Genomic DNA, 26538 nt, shown 5'->3' on the forward strand with positions numbered 1-26538 from the left:
TGTTTTTAAGGTATTATTTACTGGTTTATAATGCCTATTAAATAATTAAATGTTTATTTAAACTAAAAGTAAGTTGAATCCATTGCTTGTTAAGTATGTATATAAATAAAATTCCTCCACCTATACACATTTCTTTACAACATATCCTGTAAACAAATTTGATGTAAAAGGAATCGGAAAACGACCACACCTATCTATACCATAATAAAAACTTGTATACATATTATTAACTTAAATTAGTATTATAAAGAAAGCTTTGTCACTCCCATTCGAATGTAGTTATTTTAGTTTACTGAAGATCTCTTTATATATTTGTTTTCAACCAACTTTATAGTGAAAAACGAAGCCTAGCATACATAAGCAGAACAAAACAATGCTTTCACTCGGAATCCGGTACAAATCCGTAAAATTTCGGATCACATTTTTGTGATCCGAATTTTTTCTCGGATATTCCCTAATGCAATGTAACTCTTTTGAATTAGTTACTCTCCTTTGTATTTTTATATTATAGGAAACATTTTAATATTTGTCAGTTTATAGTTGTTGAAGTATAATATTAATTACATTATTTATAACTTAAATATTGTAATAAGTAAATAAACACATATTAAAGTTATTTTACGTAATATACTTTACGTAGATAATACGCTTCGAGGCCTATTGTTGATGATTTTTGGTGAACTCCTAATTAATATCGCAAAAGACACGAAATTATCAACCACCAACGTAGCGACAGTTCGCACTTGTTATTTCGTCCGTTATAATTAATTACAAGGGATGATTGTTTGATTTACAGCAGAAACATCCAGACGAGAGACTCGAAGGGGTGGCATATTCTGGGGATGGGTTATATCGTCGTGAATAATTGAATGATGGCCTGTGCTCAAAGCGCCGCGGGATGAGTTCTAGTAGTGGCGCAAAGGTGAAAGTTTAGTCCGCCCACGGATGTTTCTTGTAATTTTAATAACGCACGATCACTCTGCTCTGTACCTCAGCGGTGAACGGACGCATCCGCGCCTGCTCTCGCTGCCGTTCAAAGCTCCGACCCCCCACCCGCGACCATTTGCAACAACTACGACGCCAGAGACATTGCCGGCGCGATGAAGAAGACGCTTACGCGCAAGCGTGCGGTGGGTACGTTAAAAGCGTACCTATCGCCATCAGCAGAGCATGAATGGCAGATGCCAAAGAAAACTGCAAGACCCTCTACTGACGCCAACCTGTTGCCGACTTCAAGTCATAACAGGTATGACAAACTCCCCGAAGTTGCCGGGAGTAAACACGCAAGAGTGCCACCTGTCATCATGGAGGTGGTTGGCACACATCTCCAGACCATCGACCTCATCAAGTCGATGACCAAATCAGGTAATTTTACCCTCCGCTACACCGGAAGAGGTAATGTTTCCATCCAGTGTGCGACGCTTGAACTACGAGCGACCCTGATGGATGGTTTGAAGGGCCGCCGTGCCTTTCACACCTTCACTGCCGACGAAGACAAGACAGTTAAATCTGTCTTGAGGGGGCTTCCTGAGGTTCCCGTTGAAGAAATCGCTGCTGATTTGGAGCGGCAAGGATTAAGCGTCGTCAAAGTAACGGCGATGAACACCAAGGCAGAGACCTCCTCGCGGCTCTACCTGACGCAATTTTCCGCTGAGACGACAGTGACGTCCATAAGAAGCATCCGGTACGTTTGCTTCACTAAGGCCACGCTTGAAAAATACAAGCGTAATAAGTCGCACGCGACTCAATGTTTCAGATGCCAGCAGTATGGCCACGCTGCGAGGAACTGCCAACGAGACCCCAGATGCGTGAAATGCACAGGAAACCACGCCACTTCCGAATGCACTAAAAAAGACCGAGAGACGCCAGCAACCTGCACTGGATGCAGCGGAAGTCACCCGGCCAACTACAAGGACTGTCCTCGCAGGACAGAATATCTCCTGCAGATGAAGAAGAGGCAGCAAAAGCCACATACCGCCGTACTGACCGCACCCAAGCCAACGTTCGCTCTGGAACAGAGTCAGTTTCCTGCCCTTCGGCCAACGAAACCAGCAGTGAAAAAACCGACTATCGTCCCGGAAGCCACCCCAATTAAGACGCAACAACGCCCCCAAGCGCGACAGTCTGAGAAGCCCTCATCCGAAGTCATGTCTACTGATGAGCTTCGCAGGATGCTGACTATCCTCCAGGAAATCCGAACTAAGGCCGGAAAGTGCGCTAGCAAAATTGAAATTGCTTTGATGATGGTCGAGTATCTCGATGACCTCTTCTAAAGAAGACATTCAACTCATGACGTGGAATTCCCGTGGGATCCGTAATAAAACCGGAGAGCTGGAGCTGTTAATCAGTGAGTACAAACTTGATATTGTCGTAGTCACCGAAACTTATCTAAAACCACATGTTAACGTATATTTACCTAACTTTGCCTGCATTCGGAGGGACCGACCCTCAAGGCCAGGCGGAGGGGTCGCGATATTTGTTAAAAAATCGATAAAACACGCACGTATAAACACTAACACTAATAATCTAGAAACCGTCGCGATTCAAATTATTCATAAAAATAAAATAATAATAATTGCTGCGGGGTATAATTCGCCTAGTGACGAACTGCTCCGAAGTGATCTAGATTCGATATTTTCTCTAGGAGACTCGGTCATTCTGACTGGGGACTTCAATGCCCGTCATATGCATTGGGGCTGTTCTGGGGCAAATCGATCTGGAGCGTCACTTTTTAACTACTTGAGCGACTCTGACACGATTGTTAACTTTCCAAATTCACCGTCGCATTACCCTTCCAATCACATGACGCCGTCAATTCTGGATATTGCTTTGGTTAAGGGTAACTTAAATACGTCAGAAATGTATTGCGTTCAGGCATTGTCTTCTGACCATCTTCCAGTGTTATTCTCGCTGGAGGGTTCAGCGGAGGTAGTCTCTGAAACGCTTTTTGACTATTTAAAAGCTGACTGGAAAAAGTTTAAAGATATAGTCGAGTCTCGTTTGCAAGATGAGCGACAGAATTATACTCCGCATAACATTAAACAAATTGACGATGATATCAGTTATTTAACATCCGTTATCGAAGAAGCCAAAATATCATCAATACCGACGCGTAAAAATCATAATAATAAAAATCAACTTACTCCACAACTTATCGAAATAATAAAAATCAAAAATAAACTAAGAAAACAGTGGCAAAATAATAAATCTCCGCGACTTAAATCTGTAATAAACCGCGTAACTAGTTATATTCGCGATAAAATTCAGCAAATAAAAAACGAATCGTGGACGCGTAAACTAAAAAATCTAAACCCGGCAGATAATTCTTTATGGAAAATAACTAAATCACTAAAATATAAACATTCGGAAATACCCCCATTAAAAAATGGAAACACCATCGCATGCACGAACAAGGATAAGGCAGAAAATTTAGCCAGCGCTTTCTCCACATCTTATTCGCTTACTGTAAATTACTTAGATTCAAAAATAGACAACAAAGTCGCCCGTGCGATACGAAATATTAATTCATCTAGCGTAGATATTAGTTTAGTGAACAAAGTTGGTTTATCAGAAGTTAATAACATCATTAAAAATTTAAAGAATAGAAAAAGTCCCGGTATAGATAAATTAGATAACGTAACGATAAAACAACTTCCAAGAATTAGCATCAATTATCTAACAAATATTTTTAATGCCTGCTTATCTTTCGGGTACTTTCCCGCTATTTGGAAAACCGCAAAGATCCACCCAATTAGAAAGCCAGGAAAGGATAACACTATCGCAATTAATTATCGTCCAATAAGCTTATTACCGTCATTCAGTAAACTATTTGAAAAAATAATTTTATCACGTTTAAAGGGATCTTTGGGGAATAAAATTATCAATGAACAATTTGGCTTCCGCGAAAACCACTCTACGACTCATCAGCTCAATAGGTTAACAGAGCACATCTCTGCTAATTTTAACATGAAAAAATCAACGGGACTCTTATTGTTAGATGTGGAAAAAGCGTTTGATACTGTGTGGCATGATGGGTTGATTTACAAACTCCACAAATATAAAACCCCTAACTATCTGCTACACTTGTTACGCTCCTACCTTGATCGTCGAAGTTATGTTGTTTCAGTAAATAATGAACAATCGATACCGCGTAATATCCCAGCTGGTGTTCCTCAGGGGAGTTTACTTGGACCGTTCCTTTTCATTTTGTACACAAATGATATACCTATTTTAAAAAATACTTGTCTTTCAATGTATGCCGATGATACGGCGATAATGAGTAGCTCTTACGGTCTTAAGCCTATTTCAATAAAATTGCAAAAATCCTTAACTCTCTTAAGTAATTATTTCAAAAAGTGGAAAATAAAAATAAATCAGGACAAAACGGAGGCTATAATTTTTACAACTCGAAGACAACCTTTGCCCCCGACTATTATAAGCGAGCAGGGAAAATGTATAGAATGGAAGGCGAGCGTTAAGTACCTCGGAATTCACCTGGACTCCAAGCTTAAATTTAATAAACATATAACCGAACTTAAATCTAAAGGGCTCGCAGCCATTGCGGCGTTAAAACCAATTTTTAATCGAAAAAGTGCGCTAAATACTAAAAATAAAATTCTATTATACAAGCAATTAATCAGACCGGCAATGACTTACGCCTGCCCAGTGTGGAGTAATACGTGTAATACTAACTTTTCTAAGCTACAAGTTGTTCAAAATAAAGCTATAAAAATAATTTATAATACACCTTTTTATACTAACCTCAAAAAACTTCATAATAAATATTTAATTCCAACTATTAAAGAACATGTTCACCACCATACTAATGATTATTATAAAAAAATACCGCGAAATCATACTAACCCGTTAATCTCAAGAATCGGTGATTACGACAAAAACAAACTCAAATTTAAATATAAACACAAAATGCCAAAGCACATCTTGCTCTGACGCATAAATTTTATCTATTAATTTAACAGCTCCAGGTCTACGAGTTTTATATTAAAAATATATATTTATAATTTAAATTTTTTTTTTTTTTTTTGTTAAAGGTGTTTATGTACTTTGACCTAAACTTAACGTATTTTATGTTCTTTTATTATTCTTATTTTTGTAATTCCTCTTAATTTAGCTAATCAATCGTAAATTGTGATAATGGTAATTAACCAGCAACCAATGAAATGTAAATATATATGTTTATAAAAATGTATTATTTAATTATGTAATAAACGATAATTAAAAAAAAAAAAAAAAAATAACGCACGACGTGTTTGCGTATTGTAGATACAGCCAAAATATGTACTTCGACTGTCAGCCCACACTTTCGACATATGGGAAGTGAAGCTCGCATTGACATTTAAGGTGACATTTTTCGGGAATGCCGGTGATATTTCGCGCAAATTATAGAACGCCTCACAAAATTTCACGTTCATATTGCGATACTTTATCAATATATTTTCTGGACTAAAAAAAATAAGAAATAATTTATCTCTTCACAAAAAGTTTTAAAATTATACAATACATACTTCAATAAGTTAATTAATACAATATGTAAGCTTAGAATATTTATTTTCGCTTGTGTAAGTAGTACTACAATAATATAATATAATTTTTCTAGTATGTACCATTTTTTGTCGAAATATTGCATTATTTTCAATAGTACAATACTCATAATATTACCTTTGATAATTTTCTTGTGTACAGTTTGATGTTTATATTATTAGTAATACAGTTCAAAAATTAAGCTACCCTTTATTTATTATACTTGGCTCCGAAACGGTATATTACCTAAATAGCATATGAACCTTGTTTTTTGTTACATTTTGGTAATAATAGCATTTTGAGAAATTGGTTTTGTCTGCTTCACTTCTGTGTCACACGAATTTCAGGTGACTTTGTATTGATTTTAGAAAATTCTCCAGAGATTCTCTATGGGTTTTGATCAAAGATTCTCAAATTTAATTGACTCATCGCCAGCTTTTTTATGACTAAATTTATCATCGCTCACATATTGAAAACTCTATTTCTATCTCATTTAATAATAAATTGTAACTTAGCAATGCCCATACATTTTTTCGCCAAAATAATAACGTAGAGTGTGCAATTTTATAATTTTACGGCTGCATATTTCATTCACAGTTTATAATGGTATTTTTTTGTTGTAACCATGTTAATGGTTACGTTAAAAAATAATAATAATAAGTCGGTGTCGAATATTCGCCAATGCGAGTATTATGCCTGCACTACACTCTCTGAAAGTTGGCCAAGGTTGGCCAAGGACGGAGTATATGGTGGATTACTTCGGGGCTACTTCGGTCGAGTTTGGTTCTGCCCGCTCTAAAATCTCTCGGAAGTTACCAAGAACGAGAGGTAATTCAGTCGACTTGGCCAACTTCGAGCGCTTCCGAACATTGTCGGCATTATTTTCCGAGTCAAAGGGACCGAAGTCGTAGCTGCTCTTTCGAGCGCGAGCGGTGAGATAGCTGCTCTTTCGCTCTCTCGTGTGTTAAGTGACGAGAGTGAGAGAGATAATGATATGGTTTCTCGCAAACTGAGATAGAACAAGTACGTCGGTTTAATTTCAGTATGCGCGTAGGCGTCCTATTGTTAACACGCACGTCGACCGCTGCATCGTAGTCACGTGGTCAAGTTATACTACCACATGCTTATCTGGGACTTCAACAGACTCTTACTGACATCTTTGAATATTTTAGGGCACCAAAAGGGATTAATTATATTTTTGATAGTATATTCTTCTAACAGATATCGTTATTATATTTTTTTCATATAAAATTAAATAATTAAAAAATAATTAGTGGTTTCGAATATCCTTATGTTTTTTCTTAGATCGGTTTATATAAATGTCACACCATAACGAATGCTCATTTAGAATCGATGGCGACTAATTCTAGGATAGTCACAGATGTGGTGCTCTTATTCTGAATTATCATTTTTATGCCTTATGGCATTTTGCAAAAGCCGACAAAGATTTTGCGCAACTTGAATATTTACGACCGAAAGGTTTTCACTGATATTGTATTGGTGAGTGCCCACACAAACTTTTATAATTATCAGTAGCGTTAATAATATGCCAATTTATTTGTCACTTTTTTCGATCGCGCGCAAATGTGCCGGCTGTACGTGACAGAAGCCGCCGTCCGGATGTCATTCACCTCCGTCGTCCGGACGGCATATGAAATTTGCGACAGTGTGGTCGCTTACTCGAAGTCGTAAATCTCGGCTGATTTCAACTGTAACTTCGGTTTGGAAAACTTCCAGAGAGTGTAATGCAGGCATTATATTGTCCTAAAAAGTCGCGATCGCGTCCCATATTCGTAAACGTCGCGACTAGAACGTCAGCGCTCGAGATCACTCCTCTTGCCAAGTACAAAAATGTTTTCGGCGATATCTATGAGACGCTGAAAAAAATAATGTAGGATTGGTTAGTTTGTATTAAAAAAATAATATATAAAATCTAATAGATAGAGTATATAAAATCACGAATTTCGTGTTGAGTTTACAATTAATATGCTTTTTAAATATTAGTGAATTTGTGATATTTATTTGCTAGAGTTAACCGCAGTACCAAAATATTCAATATAGAGGTTTGAGCAACACAATAACAAAATCTTGTCGAGTTTAAAAAATACGACCTTAAAATGCTATAAACAATTACTGAAAAAAGTATCTATTACCAATTACTGAAAAAATCAGGAAATCCAAATGGCTAGCAATTTTATTAACAAAGATAACGTATTTTTGTGCACATAAACATATAATATAATAATATGCTGTTTCAAATTATTATTATTATTATTATTATTATGTATTTTATTAAATTATATAAAAAAAATATTAGGGTTTAGATGTTAGTGCTCCTACACAAATATTTTAACTATGTAATGCTATGTAATAAAAAAATAGTTGAGGGTCGTAAACTCACAAATATCGCAAATAAAATGCTACACAACAATAGACACAATTGCTTGGTACGAAGCAATATCGTTTTACGAGATTGTTTAAATTGTGAAAACATATTTCGTTCCACAAAATTAGTTGACCGTTTGAGCGGATGTTCACCCATTTGGAAAATATCGACATTTTTTTATACAAAAGAGATTTTTCCATATCGAGATAAACGTGCACTTTATATGAAAAAAATAATATAAAATAAATTCTCCTGAAAAAATAGGAGTTTTAAAAACACACGGAGAGTATATATACATCCTCATTAACCCCCGACCTCGCATAGCGATTTGTCCGTACCTACGATGCGAAAACATCTCACGATTAAACCAACCCCCATCCCCTGCGGTGATTCCACGCGGCGAAAATATTCACGAAATTAAACGAGAGCTAAAATATGAGCAACTCTTTAGTCATTATTAACTGAGCGACGAAATCCCCGGAGGAGTATCTCCGTTCCTCAACTAAATTGCTTCTTTAATCACAGAATACGGAGGGAAATCGATTTTATTCTATTGCATAATGTATTCTACGGATACGTTTCGTACGCATTCATTAGCGAAAATGCCAGCGAATAAATAATGTACTTGTGGGACAATTGTCTGTTGCAAAATGTTCGAAATTACTATGCGGTAAATTCGGTATCCCGAAACGATCGTTTTATACATTACTTTTACTTCAAAAGAATAATGAAAATGTAGAAAACTGCTGAACAAGTTTAACTTGCATTGTAATGCAAATATAAGCGTTTATTAGAATAGCTCATATGCATAACAAGCATTTTTTCTGCATTCCTTTAATTAGGTAGAATCTCTGAATATTTTTAGAGCGACCGAAACTTTTTTATTCTTTGATACGCTAATATTAGTGTTCTCCATATTTTCCATGAGCAGATTTGATCGTCTGCATGGATTTGTTTAGCTGAGGTAAATAACCGTTCACTGGCAAAGCTTGTCGATATATCTGACACATACTTAGCTGCAGCTCGTTACAGGTATAAAATTGAATGACTATATATGTCAGCAACACGTTGCAGACTAGGTTCTCTTAAATAAGAATAACTTCCGCTGACATAAAGGTATTTCCTCTTCGTAACGGGAAGATAGCGAATGTCTTAATTCAAAATTAAATAACAACTACTCAAAAATATATACACTGGGATGTCTATCGATCGATAGTAACGCCATTGATATGTTAATAAATAAAATGAGTTTTGTGAATTTTCTGAGGAGAGGCAGTTGATGCTGTCGTTGGTGAATGCTTTTTGAAGCAAAAATTTGCTTATTTAGTTTTTATCTCACTGTCATTTAAATATTTGTGGACCCAAAATAGTTGATGTGATTTGATTTTTTATAAATTATGCTTCTATAAAACTGAAACTTAATGTTGGGTTGATCGAAAAGTAAAATTTATTTTAAAAAAAATCGCATGTACAATCAACATTCTCATATTTTTAATATTTGCAATGTTTAGTTTAAGCGAAAACGTATTAACCCGCTCAGACCCAGTGCACATTGAAATGTACAATAATTTATTTATCATTTAAGATTTATTTTCACCGGAACATTTTGTACATCACAGTGTCCACCATGTTATTTAAAAATACACCATATTATTGCAATTTACAAACATATTTTTAATACCTCTTTTTTGAATTTTAAAAAAATCAACGAAAAAAATAGATGAATATTTAAATTTAATATTAATAAAATAATTTAACAAAAATATTTTTTCACGAAAAAAAATCAAGGTTGAGTTGGTTAATTCGCATATTGTAATTTAAAAAAATGAAAACTTTGAACTTCTGCAATGTTCTACATAAGTCATATATTATTTACACGCGTATGGAACTGTGTCTATGTATTCAGGCCTCGTTCTATTTGAGGGTCCCGATTTTAGAAAAAATCATAGCAGTAATATATCTTTAAGGCTTGGGAATCCTAGGGGTGTGACAACTTCGTAGCCAGTGAGACTCTGGGTGGAATCTATTTAGAGTTTTATTACCTTATATTCACAATTGTTGCGACAGACGATAAATGGCAAGATGTTTTCTCCGAGCAGTGGTGGTGAAGCTGGCGCAGAGATGATGTCCGTGAGAGTCCTCTTGTAGGTGTCTGCAGCGACAGTATCTGGAGGCATTTCCTCTTGCTGCGATGGTCGTATTCGGAAGTCTCAGGTCGTATTTTTGCGTCTGTCGGCAGGGGCGCGCCTGCCAGGCGGGGTGAATCTTCTGGTCTCTTTGAGTGTCTGCCTTCTCCAGGCTTTAAAGTTTACCGACCAATCGCAGTTATGCAGCAATCATTTAGCCAATCAATGAAATCGCTTCTTAAAACGGCGAAATTGGTATACGCCTTTAGACAGCGACGTTCGTTTGATGGGCATTGTCCAAGGTCGTATTGAATTGAAACGGGAATCTTATGGATCCGATTATTTAATATATCGCGACGGGACAAGTTTATTACTTTTGACGTGGATTTTTGACTTCTGATTAGGGATAATTGTTTTTTTCGCTCTCCTATTGGTCAAAATTCGGTTTAGATGTACTTTATTCGATTCTCACTTATAATATGGATATAAAAAGTCTTAATATAAACTCTTGATAATCGAGCGTTTTCACCGCGATAGCACGATTTTATTGCTTTTGACTTTGACTGGAAATTCACTATATGGCAACACTAAGCAGCAGAAAACACGACTAATTACGAGTAGATATTTTTAATAATTTTTAATGCTTTTAATTTTTAAATATATTATTTCAGAATATATGTCGCAACGTTGGCTATTTTTTATATTTATTTGTAGCATATAAAAGGCTAACTCGTACCTATTAATATTTATTTAAGAAATTATATTATGATGTTAAAAATATATAAAATGCCATTTTTGTCACGAGGCCCGGAATCGTTGTTTTTCTATGGCTCGGGTTCGCTCTCGGCGGTTCTGTATGTATTATATTATACATAAAAGTATTTTACTTATGTGCGTATATCAAAACATTTTACTTACACTCGATTTGACCTTTGCGTGCAATGACCATGAGTCTTGTCCCAGTAGACGCAAATCTCACATATGGTTTTATTTTGTTTCTCCATCTTGGGGCCGCTTAGAGAATCGCCTTTATCTTCCGTCTGGGCGATTTGATTTCGTCCGAGTTAATCGCACGGACAACCTTTATTTTCCACACAAACGCGTACCTACATTTTTCTACTATATAAATAATTTTACTATACCATATTTTCAAAGTATTAAACTGCATTTAATCTTGGTAATGTAACAATCCGTTTCACTTTTGTACACTACATCGTTCACTTTTCATTTGTGTATGTCGGGCTTTGTACGAGCGTTGTCGCATTTACTCAATTTCTCATCCAGTCGTCTTACTACTGTTGTAATCCTATTTAGGTTCCCCTTAGCTCATGTTTCAAATATATGTTTATATAGTAATGTAAGAACTTTAATTATACACGGTAATATCGTATAAGATAACACGACGAGAACCTATAATTAACAATATAGTATCATCGAATATTTTATGTAAAGTCATTATATTACACATAGTATCTTGCTGAAACTTGTAAGATAAACTCTATAGAAACAGCTTTATACATATTTTTAGACTGTTATGTTTCTTGAAATTGTTTTTAGACATATTTGTTCAGTGCTAAATTTGTTTGGATGTTTACATTTCACTCAAAATTTGCGACAAGCGTCGAAGCTGCTATTTACTTTTAATTATTTTTGATGTTATGAACGCCAGGAAGAACTATAATTTGTATGACAGGACAAGCACGTGCTAATTTTAGGTTGTTTAGGTTCTTTAACCCAACATTTAATATACAGATTGTGATATTACTTTTATGTTTAATAACACTTAATGCTGCTCAATAACGTGCCACTTATTTCGCTAATGCACGGTTATTAGTACTACGTCGATACGTCGTAGATGTTATATTGCTATTTTCGTCTCTCTCGACATAATCTTCTTTCATTATGCCCCAAATCACAATTATGTAACTTGTAGTGGAACTCAGCGAGGCGAAGCGAGGATATCCTTGACTCGTCACGCAATAAACAACAAACAAGCAAAAAAAGGTCCATAATGTTAATTAACCCGATTTTCGGACAGGTGATGCTGTGAAGGTTTCACAGCCTTGGCTTTTACGAATATAATAAAATAAATTTGGGTTTTTTGGAAATACGTTTGCTTATTTCCGACGCGCAGGATTGGTTCGTCAATCTCGTGGGATTGTCGGGATGATGGACGTGACAAAGGGAAATGTCGATCTACTGTATCTTAATTGAGATTCATGCTTCGCCTATTGTTGCTCTTTATTTGTGAATGAAGATTATTTAATTGTTAGTGTGGGTGTGTGCGATGGCGATAGGTGACTCCGCTGGGAGATCGCTTACGAATAATTAATTTGTATAGTTATAACTATGATAAAAAATATATTACATTACAAAAATATAAAATGCAGCCGCCGTAACTGAATCCATTCTAATTCTCTCCCATCATTTTTGATGCTATAGATATTTATAGCGTTAATCTGTATATACATGACATTTCTAATATTTCATTGCGTTTATATTTAATTAGGGAATGATAAAAAAAGTTGACTTACCGATTAAAAACATCTGTGGTAAACAATGTGTGGTAAAGCCCATTTATTGCATTCACAGATAATTAATATCAGCTTGCTAGGCAAATTATGAAACTGTTCATCTGTCAAAGTAAAATATTTAAAAATTTCTGTTCTGACTTTTACACAGATTTTCTGATAGGATATCAATATCCCGCTTACCCTCTTCTCGTATCGCCTAAGGAGCCAATTATGGCTGATGAAATTTAAAAAATCAGTGAAAAGTGCCGTGTCATTTTACAAAAACAGTAAAAAATGTTATTGCGCCGTTTCAGATTCTATTGATTGTGCTATATTTCCGTCAACAGATAATAATTAATCATATATAATAATTGCGTCGGATGCCTTTGTAAAAATATTTTTATGTATGTAAATTTGCATTGTTATTGCACGTGTTTAAAAATGCACATAAGCGTATTTTCAATCAATAATGATAGCGAGATATTTAAAGCAGTACACGATTTACTTTCATAAATCCGGTCTTTTTCTTTAGTAGGCTAATTTTTTTGACGCATAATTATGTAAGTGCGTACATTGTTTATTTGATATGCCGACTAAAAATGTCCAGGCGGTCCTTAACTATATAAGATAATAAATAATTTTGTAGCTAGATTTATTCATATTATGATTTATAAATAACTTATGTTCATGAAAAAGTTTTATAAAGGAATTTCAAGTCAGTTAATCATACAAGAATGTTATTGAAGCGATTATCCAAAAGTTGTTTCCGAATATTTCGAATATATTTTTCTGACGGATATTTATAATTATTTTCATTTAATAGGTAGGGTCTTTTTTATGTGCGCCACTGTGTATTTTTTTTTAATATTATGAATGAGATTCACACTGTTAGTTAAAATAATAAAAGAGACATATTTAAAAAAAAATTCTCACTTATCATCTCTAGTAAAATCTCTAAATATTATTCGTTATATTTTAATATATTATATAATAGAATCGATTATTTATTTTATTTAAACAGCTGCGTTCTAGTGCAGTGTTTTTCAATCGGTTGTTTTAGTGGTACGCAAATATTTGGCGTACATTTTAAAATACTATGCTAAAAAATCCAATAAAATCTTGTTATTTAACTCAAACGCCACAATTGTCGTTTAAATCTCCACTATTCCGTCGCTGGCATTCCTCGAATTATATGTTGCTCTTAAATATCTATTAAACTCTACTTTTTATTAAATCTTCCGTTGTAATCTGACAGGCGTAAGCCCAATGAGTTACAACGGGGTAAATTTGTATATGCTGAGTAATTCAATAAAATATAATGAATACCTACAAGTAAATATTAACCACCAGACTGAAAGTCTGGGAATCGGTGACATTTATATTATTAATGATAAAGTATTATATGTAACATAATTTATAACCAATAGATGCCATTACAGTTAGGGCTGATTTTTTTTATTAGAGCGCAACTTTTATAAATAAAAATTCGAGTACCGCTGCCGGGGCTCGAACCCGCAACCTCAGAGTTCCTAGTCTGAGACGTTACGGACTACGCTATTCCGTCCGTAAAAAAACTATCTTTGAACAATTATTATTGGGTTATTATGGCTGTTTTTTTTTTACGTAAACACGATTTTTGTGATAACCGCTTAAAACAATTAAGAGACGTCAAATCTAGGCTGCGGGAATGCTTTACGCGATATCAGTTTGTTAGGAAACATTTCTTTACCACCGGTATAGTCTTAATCATCGGTTTTTAAATCATATCTTATATGAGTGTAGTTTCAAATCCAGTTTTAAAATTCGACGCAAAGTTGATATTGGTATCACTATAGCAGTAGAACGCTTGTGAGTCGACAAGCTCGGAACTTCTTGTACTCGTTAGTTGCCTGTTTTTTTATTTAGCCTTGAACCAGTCTTCTCAAATTTTATAAGCCACGATTTAATTAAATGAACACTCGGATATTGATTCACACGGTGTAATCGGTAGTAAGCGCGAAACAAGCGCCGAACGATCACATAATAATCTTTATTTATGTAAAATTGTTTTACGCAAAACGTCTATTGCTCCCCCTGTGAAGCGATCCATTGCGACTAAATTTCCATTGACTAAACTCTCGCTCAGAATCGATGTAAAAAATGCAAAAACTTAAAAAAAATGGTTCTGGAATTACAATATTTCCTAAAACTCCGCTAAACTCCGTTTTCGAAGTTTACAAAAAAAATGAAATTCATTTACAGTAGCAAAAAAAGTTTGTTTTTTTTAAACTTTGTTTATTTAATGTAAATATTGTTACAAAAATATAACAAGAGAAAATATCCGTTAATTAAGTAATTTATTGATAACAAAAATAAATTTGTTTGTTTCTCTTTAGGAAATATGTTTTTAGAAAACACGAAACGCCCACTGATCGATTACTCAGTGATGACCTAATTTTGGTAACGAAATTTCCTGAAATATAAATATAGATATATATTTTATCTTGTGGTTACGTTGGTAACGCTCTGATTAACGTCTTTGTCACATCGTTGGAATCAGTTTGTTTACAAAGATTCAGATATATTCTGTACAATATAATTTCACTTAAAAAATTAACTTTTCGAATCAAGTGAAAAAATAGTGGATCTATTAGAAGAAATCTTTTTTTGATTTCACTATAACATAATAATAGAGTTTACAATCCAATTTCTCTTCTATCTGTAATTTGTTTTTTTATAGAATTGAATAACTACTCTAACTTTTTAAAGTTGTCAGTTTATTTGATATAATTTCGAATATACCTTCACTCTTTACTATAGTTGCATCTCGTCGGTCGCAAGACGTACTGGTAATGGTCCCAACACTTTATAAAGTTCCATGATAACAGGATAATGGTGTTTATTTCCCATGTGAGAATTAGGTTTAAATAAATAATTTCTAGGGTATTTCATCTCGTTTGGCAGTTGAGAATTAGGTTTCCGGAAAGTTTACTGACTGATAAATTCGTTGAATGGAAAATTAGAAAGTTCACCGATTCTACAATTGATACTTATTAACAATTTTATTTTTTAATTAATTTAATTCAATTTAATATGTTTTATTGAACATAATGCAATGTATTACATTATTATATAGTAAATATTTTTTTAGCTCAACGTATTCCTATAAATTATAAATAAAAATAGTATACTTACATTTATATAATAAATAATAATGATACTAATTTTTATAATATATTTTTATTTATATAATTAATAATAACGTTATATAGTAATATACATATATTATAAACTATTGAAGATATTTTGTATTTTTTATATATGTACATATATACGTATTTTTGGTTATTATTTAATATGTACCATTTTAATTTGATTTAATTTATTTTTTCATTATTATAATATATTAAAATATATCTTTCCAAATTATTTTTCTTGAAAATAGCTTTAAGCGTTTGCTCCTTTGTTTAATTATTTATAAATTTGGGAAAATTAATTATTTAATTACGTATAGATAAATTATTTCTATATAAAGTTTATATAGAAATAATTTATCTATAAGGTTTAAGGTTTAGTTTTTACCAATTCCAAGAATTTTCTCTTAAGATTAACAACACTGTGTAGGTATGCATAATTCTGTCGATTTTTTTTAACTGCCGAATTCTTTTAAACTAATAAAGTTCTCTCGTAAAAAAGGATTAATATATATTTTCTGTGCATCGTCGGCTCTTTTGAACTTGGGAATGCGTAGAGTTGAAAAAAATATTTCTTATATAATAATGATATATGATACATTGCATTAATATGCAAAATAAAATATTATATTAAATTTATGTAATTAAAAAATAATAGTAAATATAATTCATTTTTATTTATACGTAGATAAATAATTATTTTCCCAAATTGATAAATAAATAAACATCAGAGCAAATGCTTAAAAATATCTTAAAGAAAAATATTGTGTGAAGATATATTATTGTATTATAAATAAAAAATAAATTAAATTAATGTAAAATAGAAAAAACAACGAAGTATGTATGTGTATATAAAAATACATATAAACAAATTAATTAAAAATAAAATACATATTTATTTAATATATAAAAAACGTATCTATAGACAAATAAAATCCTATATATCTCAAAAATAGCTTGTAATATATGTATATTAATATATAACCATCTTATTTATCGTTATTATTAATTATATAAATTAAAGTTAGTATGGTTTATATATATTATATAAATGTGAATATATTATTTTTATTTATAATTTATAGAAATGCTTCGAGTAAAAAATATATTTTTTATATGTTAATGAAATACATTAAATATATTTGCAATATAATATATTAGTTAAAAGTGTAAATAATTATTTTTAATAAATAAATCATCAACGATCAATTGTAGAATCGGTGAACTTTCCGTCTCAATTTTTTTGCTTTTTTATTGCTAAGCATTGTTTTAAAAAAGGCTGATATAAACCAGAAACTGATTTTAAGCACAACAAACACTTAATATTGTAGCTTTAAGTATGTTTTTACAATATATTTAATATTCTTCATTTCTGCGATGGTGTTCCGCGAAATTTTATCATATTTTCAGTGGCATAAAAGGTTAAAAAAACACTGCTCTAAATGGCCGGTTAAATTAAATGATATAGGAATTCTCTATGAACTCATTTATACATATAATAAAACCTTTTTTCTGCCTATGTAATATCCAACAAAAAGTTTTTGTATCGAATGCTTAATATGCACAAATGTAAGCTGGAACAACAGAAAATAAATTACGTCTAAATTGAATTTTTATCAACACATAAACCATGGCAAAAAACGTCCTAAATATTCTACGTTATATTTATGTTTCGCAACTGAAGGATTTCGACCACCTGGGGGTTGCAAATTATGCTTTAGTCCCTTGTGGATTTTTTATAAGAAATAATACATTCTGTTTGGCGATGCTCTCTTTTTCCACAGAATATATACTCATACTTAATATTAATTTTGAAAACGATAAAAAATAACATTCATCATATTATTATAATATGATATAATTCATGTTGTATGCTTATTGATAAAATGATCTAAATAATAAAATTCTAATTTGCGTTTTATTATACTAGTTTTTTTTTTAACAGAAATGTGCAATTTTACATATATTATTTATGTTTAACCCTTTAGCGCGCAAATTAATTATTTTGGAATTAAGGGTTATAAAATTACTTTTTAGAACTTTTATTATAGATAAAAAGTAATTTTAATAAAAAAAAATTAAAAAAAAGAATTGTTTTTTTTGGAAATTTCGAAAATTTTGTCGGTTGATATATCGACCTTTGACCACTTAGGGTGATATTTTAAAAATATGTTTATTATATAATGAACGATCAAATATTGGCACACAAATATAATTTATTGTTTGAAATATATTACATATACACATATAAAGAAATATTGTTAAAAAATAATTATTTTAGAGTTTTGTAATGTTTTATTTTGATTTTTGATTTTATCGTGTTTTGGCCTATAGCAACAACTTAATTTCATATGGTCGATATATCAACGAAAGAGCTTCCTCGATGACATATTGTGATGCTAAGGAAGATTTTATTATGAATAGGTATTGAATTATAGACCGTTATGTCGTCGGTCGATATATCGACCGTTTTCGCCCTTTGCGCGCTAAAGGGTTAAAGCTTGCGTTTAACGAAAGCTCCATTTATGTTCGGTACGCTCATTGCAATTTATTGATGCGAATTTTATGTACATTTAACAAAATTACCAAAATAGAAATCGTTTGTTCGGAATGACGTATCGTTGTTTCAAATGACCGCACAATGCCATTGTCATTGCGTTATTAATACGGTCGCGTTTGATTAATTCTGCATTGATATGAATAGTTTAAATCACTAGAATGTCACTATTCGTAATTGATATTTTCTAAATAATATTTATCTCAATTTCGCTATTTCAGTGTTAACGTAGTTAGATGCTGAAATATCTTAGAATTTACAAAGTTGTTTTAAAACTGTACAAAACATCGGAATATAAAATTACTATCTCATAACTTCAGCTCTCGCACGGGGGCTTTTGAAATGAAAAATATTAAGTTTTCGTCGCTTTCCAGACAAGAGTGGCATGCTCAAGTCAATAAACTAAATTAGTTTAGACCTGTTTTTCTCAGTATCATTATTATTTATGAATTTATTAATTTATTAATAAATAATATTTTCAGTAAACGTATGAAATTGGTCACTCACTGTGTGAGGTGACTGCTGCGTAATTCTCTATTTATAGAAAATATCACCCGCCCTTTGTGCCACTTTGGAAGGTTTATTAGGATGGGTATTCGCAAAAATATTTCATATCGCTGAAATGGTTCATTTTATACGTTATTTGGATTTAAAAATACCCTTTGTTTAATATAGTGTTGGAAATGAAAAATATTTACTAAATGTATGTTGTAAATTAAAAAAGTATAAATTTTACACTGAAGCATTCAAAATGTGTTACTAGAAATAACTTACAGCAGGAGACTCACTATATACAATATTAAAATTACTTTATAATACACATACTATATAACACAAAGAACATTTATTTACAGCTCGAAAATTCCACCTATTCATATATAACTTGAATATAAATTAGTACGTTAAACAGAAACATGCGAGAGGAAAATTCAATTATAAATACAACATTTCAATTTAATAAAGAATTACATAAATATGAAACTAGATATGCTGAAGATTCAAACATTTTATGTAAATTTCGGTATGAATTCATTGTTTTCATAACTTAATTGTATACTAAAATCAATACTAAGTTAAGTGAATATACATATATTAATTTTTTTCTACATATCTATCTTATATTATTTATATTATGTCAGTGCTGAGTTTAAAAATACACTGGTTTATCTATTCTGGCGTATTTTATTTAAATATGAGACGTTAATAATAACAAGGCTGACTAAATAAGATATACTTTTTATTTCATAATAATTCTCATCTAAAACGTAGTGAAAAGTCATTTCTATAATAAATCCCCAAAGGCTTATGAAATATAATTAATCTCATATTAGAGTTCTGCTATGCCAGATGGATGTCGAAATTTAATCAGAGAGGACCATTGATGTAGAAGCGGCTGCTTTTCTTTGTTAGTGTCGATTCAGTGAAAGTTATTTTTGAATACACGTTTCTTTTCCACTCTGTTGATGAATGTTTAAAATACAGTACCAATTTAAAGCTTGAAATACGAGTACTATGGCAAAGGAAAAGGCAGGAGATCAACGTCCTTATAATTCCTCGCTTTTAAATAAAATACCTTAAAGAATATCTATTCATTGGAGCGAGTGCATTGTGTTAATGATTGCATAAGTTTGGCGATAGTTAAAATTATACCTGCTCGTTTAGAGATGATATTTCGGCTAGTAGTTTCTTGGACTATGGTTATCTTTATGTTTTTTATTATAAATTTAAAAAATACAACAAAATAATTATGGATAATCCATATTTATTGCTTACGAAACAAAGCACCTAACAATTCTGCTTTATAAATACGATAATAAAACACCATAAAATAAAAATATTATTTTTTCTGAGGGTCTTAGAGTAATTATCACTGTTAAAATTGTTATTCTATAGTAACGCATAAACATTTAATTGTCCAAATAGAAAACATAACTAATGGTTCGAATATAATATATTTTTACAAATAAAACGTTAATTTTTAATTCGACCTAATTCGCCAAAATAAAACCATTCACTATTCGTCAAAGCTGCTAGCATAAATTATATAAATTATATATTTTGCTTACATACAGATGACTATTATTTATTATAAAGATGGAATAGCGTAATCTGTAACGTCTGTAAGTTGCGGGTTCAAGCCCCGGCAGCGGCACTCAAATTTTTATTTATAAAAATGTGCCATTATTAAAAAAACGGCCCTAGCTTCAGTGACATATATTGATTATAAATTGTACAACACGTAATCATTTATAATTAATAATATAGATGTCACCAATTCCTGGACTTTCAGTCTGGTGGTTAATACTTGCTTGTAGATATTCATTAAGTCCGATTGACTTACGCAGTTGCTACATATTTAACCGTTGTAACGCATTGGGCATACGCCTGTCAAGTTAAAAATAATTAATTATGCGGTGCGCGTGTCACTTTAAAAAATTACCGGTAAGTCGCGTTCTGTACAATACGCTAGTTGGCAGCGTCTTCGAATGTGGCTTCATTATTATTATAAGCACTTTTTTTTGCTAAATTTGAAGTAAATTTTTTATAAATTTCACAAATGTGAGTACGGATTTTATCAGTATTTGTATCTCGTGCCTTTTTTAAAGAAACACTGGAATACAATTATTTACATTCTCAGCGTTGTTTTAATGCGGATGCAATAAATTGTATTTTAACGCTCCTAGCAAAAATACACTAGGATACAAGTACGGATACGACTCGTAATGTAGAAAGTTTCTTTGAATTCTGTCCAACAGCATGGAGTAATTCTCTTCACTCAGATTTTAAATAATACAGTCATATTTGAGGACGTTACAAACTAGCGTTGTGCGAGTGCGAGTAAGCTGTATCTCCACTCCGTACGTTGGAGCTGCAAGGTCTGTGGGCACTGCTCGCGAAACTTCAAACGCATGTGTTCCGTGTCTATTGAGTCGCTACATGTGTATTTAATCTATTACTTTTTAAAGTTACTTAGGGGTGGTGTAGGCAATCGTTTATACAATCATAAGTATTCGAATCATGCTCACCATTGATTTTATGTTTTACCAAAAAATCTGCATAGCGTACTTTTTAACGCTATAAAATACAACGTGCTCTTTTATGCTCTACATTTTTAATATTGACTGATACTTTTACCCTTAAAAACTTTGTCGCAGCGATTTCCAATTAACGAGTTTTCACGCATACTACGTATATTGGCAAAATTGCAAATATTTGCGCTGGCAACCGTTAAAGATTTTACGTTAAACTCCGAGCCATAACGCACCGCTGCAAATACAATTAACCGACGGAGTAAAAGTTGCTATAAAACGTATACAAGTACGACATAAACGTTGTTTTTGTTGAACCGCGCTCGCCATATAAGCTCTAGGGTGAAAGTCAAAATTTAACGAACATGAAAAACGACTGAAAATAATCTATTCACTCATGTGCACAATAAACTAAGGTGTCTATCAAAGACGTAATCTTCACGCGTGGTATGTGTTTCAAGGTTAATGTGATGAATTAAATACATCTGGAAATAACACTGCAAATAATTGAAAATGCAAATATAGTCCAATGATTGTATATATTATGTATACAATGCTAGAGTCGCGTATTGTTTTTGCAAAAACACGCTGTTAATACACTAACGTACACATTATTGTGAAAATTAAATACAAATAATATTGTTTCTGTTTATTTGTCTAAGGTATGTAAGTACTTGTTTATCGTATTACATTCGTATGTGAATATGTGTAGTAGTTTATACTTGAGAAGGTAAAATATTTATAAGATTTTGCAATCATATATTATTCGAAATAAATCGTTTTGGCATACAAAACAATGACAACTGCATTTTAAAATGCTAGAAAATGTAAAAACACAACAGTTGTTTTATGCTTGTAAAATATTATTTTTTATTTGAAATACAATAATTTTCACTATTCATTGGTAATACATTTAACATTAAACTTTTATTAAATTTTAATCCAAATCGAAGTTTAACCTTTGTTCGTTAAGCTTTGAAAAACTTTTGATTGAAACGTCGGAAAAGCAATTTATAGATGTTGTTTGGTGAAGAAAAAATAGTACCAATCAAATGGCTTTGGCTACTTCAGACTCTTTTCTCTTAACTTAATATGTTTCAGCACTTTAGTATAGAACAATCATTGAAGGCGCGTGACTTGTGTCTTAAGGAAAACTGTTGATTAAATTGCGCCTATGTAGATAAAATGTCGATATTCAGTAGTGACGCAAACAGAAAGTCACTGTTAATTATATGTTGATACAGTTGTAATGAGCACGCACATTAGAACACTCTTTTGCATAGAGCTACTGCTATTGCATCTAGATATGTTGACATATAATGAACTTTGTGTTGATAAAATTAAAAAAAAAATATTTTATCGAGGTGGTAGAAATAATAAAATACTAGCGCTCTCTACGTAAACAAGGCAATCTAATCTTATGCTAACAATATACAGTGTCCATTTATTTCTGTCGTGCCGTTAAAAGCACAACTACTATTATCGTGTATTGTGCATTATGCAAACATCAATGTGACCATTGCGATTTTCACAATTTGTTGCGCCCACCGTTTTACCAATTGAATATGTTTCTCTTTTTTAGTTACGGCGAAATAATTTACAAAGCGTAGTTCGCAGTAATGGCGAACGTGTACTGCGCCCATTGTGTATTTAATTTGTGGTTTAAGTTGATGTGTAATGCTTATGAATAAAACATGATATGCGTTGAGGGTTGAAATTTCAATTTAAAACAAATATACCATTGTTATGTTTCTGAACAACCGATTGAATAATTAGTGAAACAAACAGTTCACATACACGCAATACGTATTGAATAATCTCACTGCTTCTGTATGTGTCATATTTGTATGGAAATACAAGGCTTCAAGTATTATACAATTGCTCTAATACATTTTCCAATAATATATAATTGCGTCTAAGTCAGTTATGCTTTATTTTAATTGATAAAACGATCTTGTTAGTACAAATATTGCTAGGAACTGAACCCCGATTTAGCAAGGCATAAAAATAAAAAATATGTAATAAGTATATAATTACAATAAAACACATACCAGAAAAAAAAACTTAATTTTTAATTTGCACATAATGGTCTACGTTCAAATTTTAACTTTTAAATTAATTTATTACGATTTAGATTTAATATGTATTTTATACTAAATTATTCAGCGTTCACTTCTTGGGGAAATAAATCGTGATTTGTAATTATTCAGGTAGAATACAAACTGTCAGCCGAACGTCAGACGATCGTAAAGTCGTCGTCACGGAGCTTAGTATCGATAAATTTTCCTCTGCGTCAATGTGACCTTTCTCCTCCGACAAAGAACACGACAGATTGTTCGGACATGAACCGTGGAAGTGTCCAAGTCGAAATATTCATTTTACTGGTCTGCAGTCGCAGATAGGTTGGAAATCCTGTAACCCATGTATAAAATATAACTTGCTTACGAATAAATAGTGTGCAATGTCACGTCTGCATTTGTATGCATTTATTTATGAATAAAACATTTTAATAAATTGAGGTATTATATAGAAATTGCTGCAGTATTATACCCAATTCAGTTTACTATTTTTATAAGCTTTTAGTGGCATTTGGTTTGATAACATGAATGATAAAAATATATTGTATTTTTAAATCTTCAATCTAGTGAAATTAACTACTTGTTAATAATCTACTTTTTTTATCTTGTATACATTTATATGTTACAGTCAATGTGTATATATGTTGTATAGAACATAATAGGAAGAATTAATTTATTATTAATAATTCAGTATATATGTTACAGTCAATGTGTATTATCAATGAAAATATATTTTCACTAGCATTTCAGTGAAATCGTATTAGAATATATTTTCAACGGTAGATATATATTTTTACTGGTGAAAATATAATTTGTCTGAAAGTTACTAGTGAAATTATATAATGCTCTTAACTGTAATTTGATAGGCGCCAAACTTGTATAAAAAGCGGTGGTCTTCAACTGATTTTGTTACAAAAATAAACGACCCCTCACTTGTTAAAGCCAAAATATTATAAAAACGTACGTGTTTCATTAATACTGCCCACTAAAATAATATTGTTTGATACATTTTAACTGCTCTAATTTATAAAATCATATTGATACTAGTGAATATACAATTCAACTAAAAAATAAATATTCACCGTAACAGTTGCTGCTCAAACCCAAACTTAACCTAAACGAATTAACCAAACCCAAAACAGTTGCGAAACTAAATCGGAACGAATTAACCAAAACTGCATTGGCCCAATAAAAGTTACAAATATATAGTTTGTTATCACACATCGCCTGTTAGTCTTACATATATTGCTAATTTCAGTTAATTTAAATTTAAATTGCCAAAATTATGTTTATACTAGTGAAAATATAACTTCACTAAAAATACACATTCTCTGTAACGGTTGCCGTTTAACTCCAAACCTAACCTAATGAAAGTTTAATATAGCTAGTTTTAGAACTTTGATTTTTCAATTGAAAAATTGAGTTACATAGATATTTAAGAGCAGCATATAATTTCACTATCGCTTATCAGTTTAATAATATTTTCACTAGTAAAAAAAATATATATAATTATAATATTTATTATTTATTATTTCTTAGGTTATGTATGTAAACATATATCTATCTGGCGTACCCCAAAACAGTGAAAAATCGACTGTCGTACATGTACGGCGATATTCCTCAAATGGTTAGGGTTGAACTATTGTCTACTTCCATGTCCATGTCCATGAGATCAATTACTCTCTTTTTACACCTTTCTAACTAATCATTGCTAATTTAGGAGAGTTTTTTTATTTATATTATTTTTTTAGCACTGTTTTTATCTATATTTTTTTTCTAGGTTAGATTTATATTATTTTTTTAGCACTGCAGATGTATCTTGTTTAAATATATACGTTAAAATTGTGAGATACATGCTTTAAAATACACGCTTTAAAAGCCTTGATTGCGCTGAAAGGGAAATTTCAGCGTCATATCGCAAGTCTATTATCTATTTCTTCTTGGCGGTTTGGTGTATGCACGTGCGTAGAAATAAAAAAAATATTTTCACGTCGCATATTATACAATTTCATGTTTGCCATAATAACAAGATTTGAAAAATCGTTGAATAAAAAAAATAACAATTTTAGTATGAAAGAGAATAATTTCTTTACTTAGAAAAAAAGTTTCTTTTAAACTAAAAGTACGTAGAAACGTTTTGAGCAATGTGGGCAAAGTAAAAAATACACGACCAAAGAACACGTAAAAATTGCAAGATAAGACATATTTAATATTTATTTTCTACTATAATTTAAACTGTAAAAATAAATAAAGGGCAATTTTAGAATGCGTTAAATTTTAAAGCATTCTAAAACTGCACTAAACCTAATATTTTTAGATAAAATAAAATTATATATATATCGGTGTGACCATTGATAAATATTGTTGTGGGTATTTTTATAAAATCAGATATCTAAACAATAACCAATTCTGTTCTGTTTCGAGTACTGTTTCGTATTTTACCTAATTTAAACTTATTTCAAGCATGGACAAACAGTGCTTATTCATTACTTACTATATTATTTATTTATAATTCCTTTTAGGCATTAATTTATTCTACAATAAGCACGCAAGCTTGATTGACTTTCTCGATACCTTAATATTTATCGAAATATCTTGTTCCATTTGTATATTTTCAGACTCAACCACAACTTAATGACGACAATGATAAATTTATATTCGCCACGATGTAGCGTAATAGGTCGAGTTTTACAAGAAAAAATGATGTCGGGATAACCCACCATCCATCTTGAGCACACGACCGCTCAACCGAACTCAGGCATTAGAATACCTTTAACGCACAAAAAAGGGTCTCAGAGAGACTGGCTTTGCGTGCTCGCACACGTACCTCACGCCGCGTAATAATAATAATAATAATTTATAAGCTTGGCAAAGTATAACTTTTTACTATCGTGTAAATAAATACGAAATGAGTCCCCGTAATAATTTTCCACCGTGGTCCGTTGTCCGCAGACCGCAACTACTTGTTACGTGTCGGTACTACGTGTACGTGGTGTACTGCTATGTGTAACACCTATGTATGTAAAAAGCGAGTTTCGCTACCGTACTGCGGGGAAAATAAACATTTGCGGACGGCAAAAACAAACCAGGGTGTCTGTTTGAAAGCTTGCGGATGCTTCGTGACATAGCGGCGGT

At 31.9% G+C, this 26538-nt stretch overlaps 2 protein-coding genes across 3 annotated transcripts in view; both read left to right on the forward strand.

The window, feature by feature from the left end:
* Nucleotides 1-26538, forward strand: part of Pkc53E (Protein C kinase 53E) — a 220542-nt gene that overhangs the window by 58676 nt on the left and 135328 nt on the right. The window lies entirely within an intron of this gene.
* Nucleotides 984-3593, forward strand: LOC148235777 (uncharacterized). The gene is made up of 2 exons (XM_088184724.1): nt 984-1684; nt 1757-3593. Exons 1-2 carry the CDS (start codon nt 1101-1103, stop codon nt 2271-2273), a joined length of 1101 nt encoding a protein of 366 aa, XP_088040850.1. The 5' UTR covers nt 984-1100; the 3' UTR covers nt 2274-3593.

The sequence above is a fragment of the Plectrocnemia conspersa genome, unplaced genomic scaffold, assembly GCF_051122295.1.
Source record: "Plectrocnemia conspersa isolate PC_06_02 unplaced genomic scaffold, ASM5112229v1 ptg000004l, whole genome shotgun sequence".
Lineage (NCBI taxonomy): Eukaryota > Metazoa > Arthropoda > Insecta > Trichoptera > Polycentropodidae > Plectrocnemia > Plectrocnemia conspersa.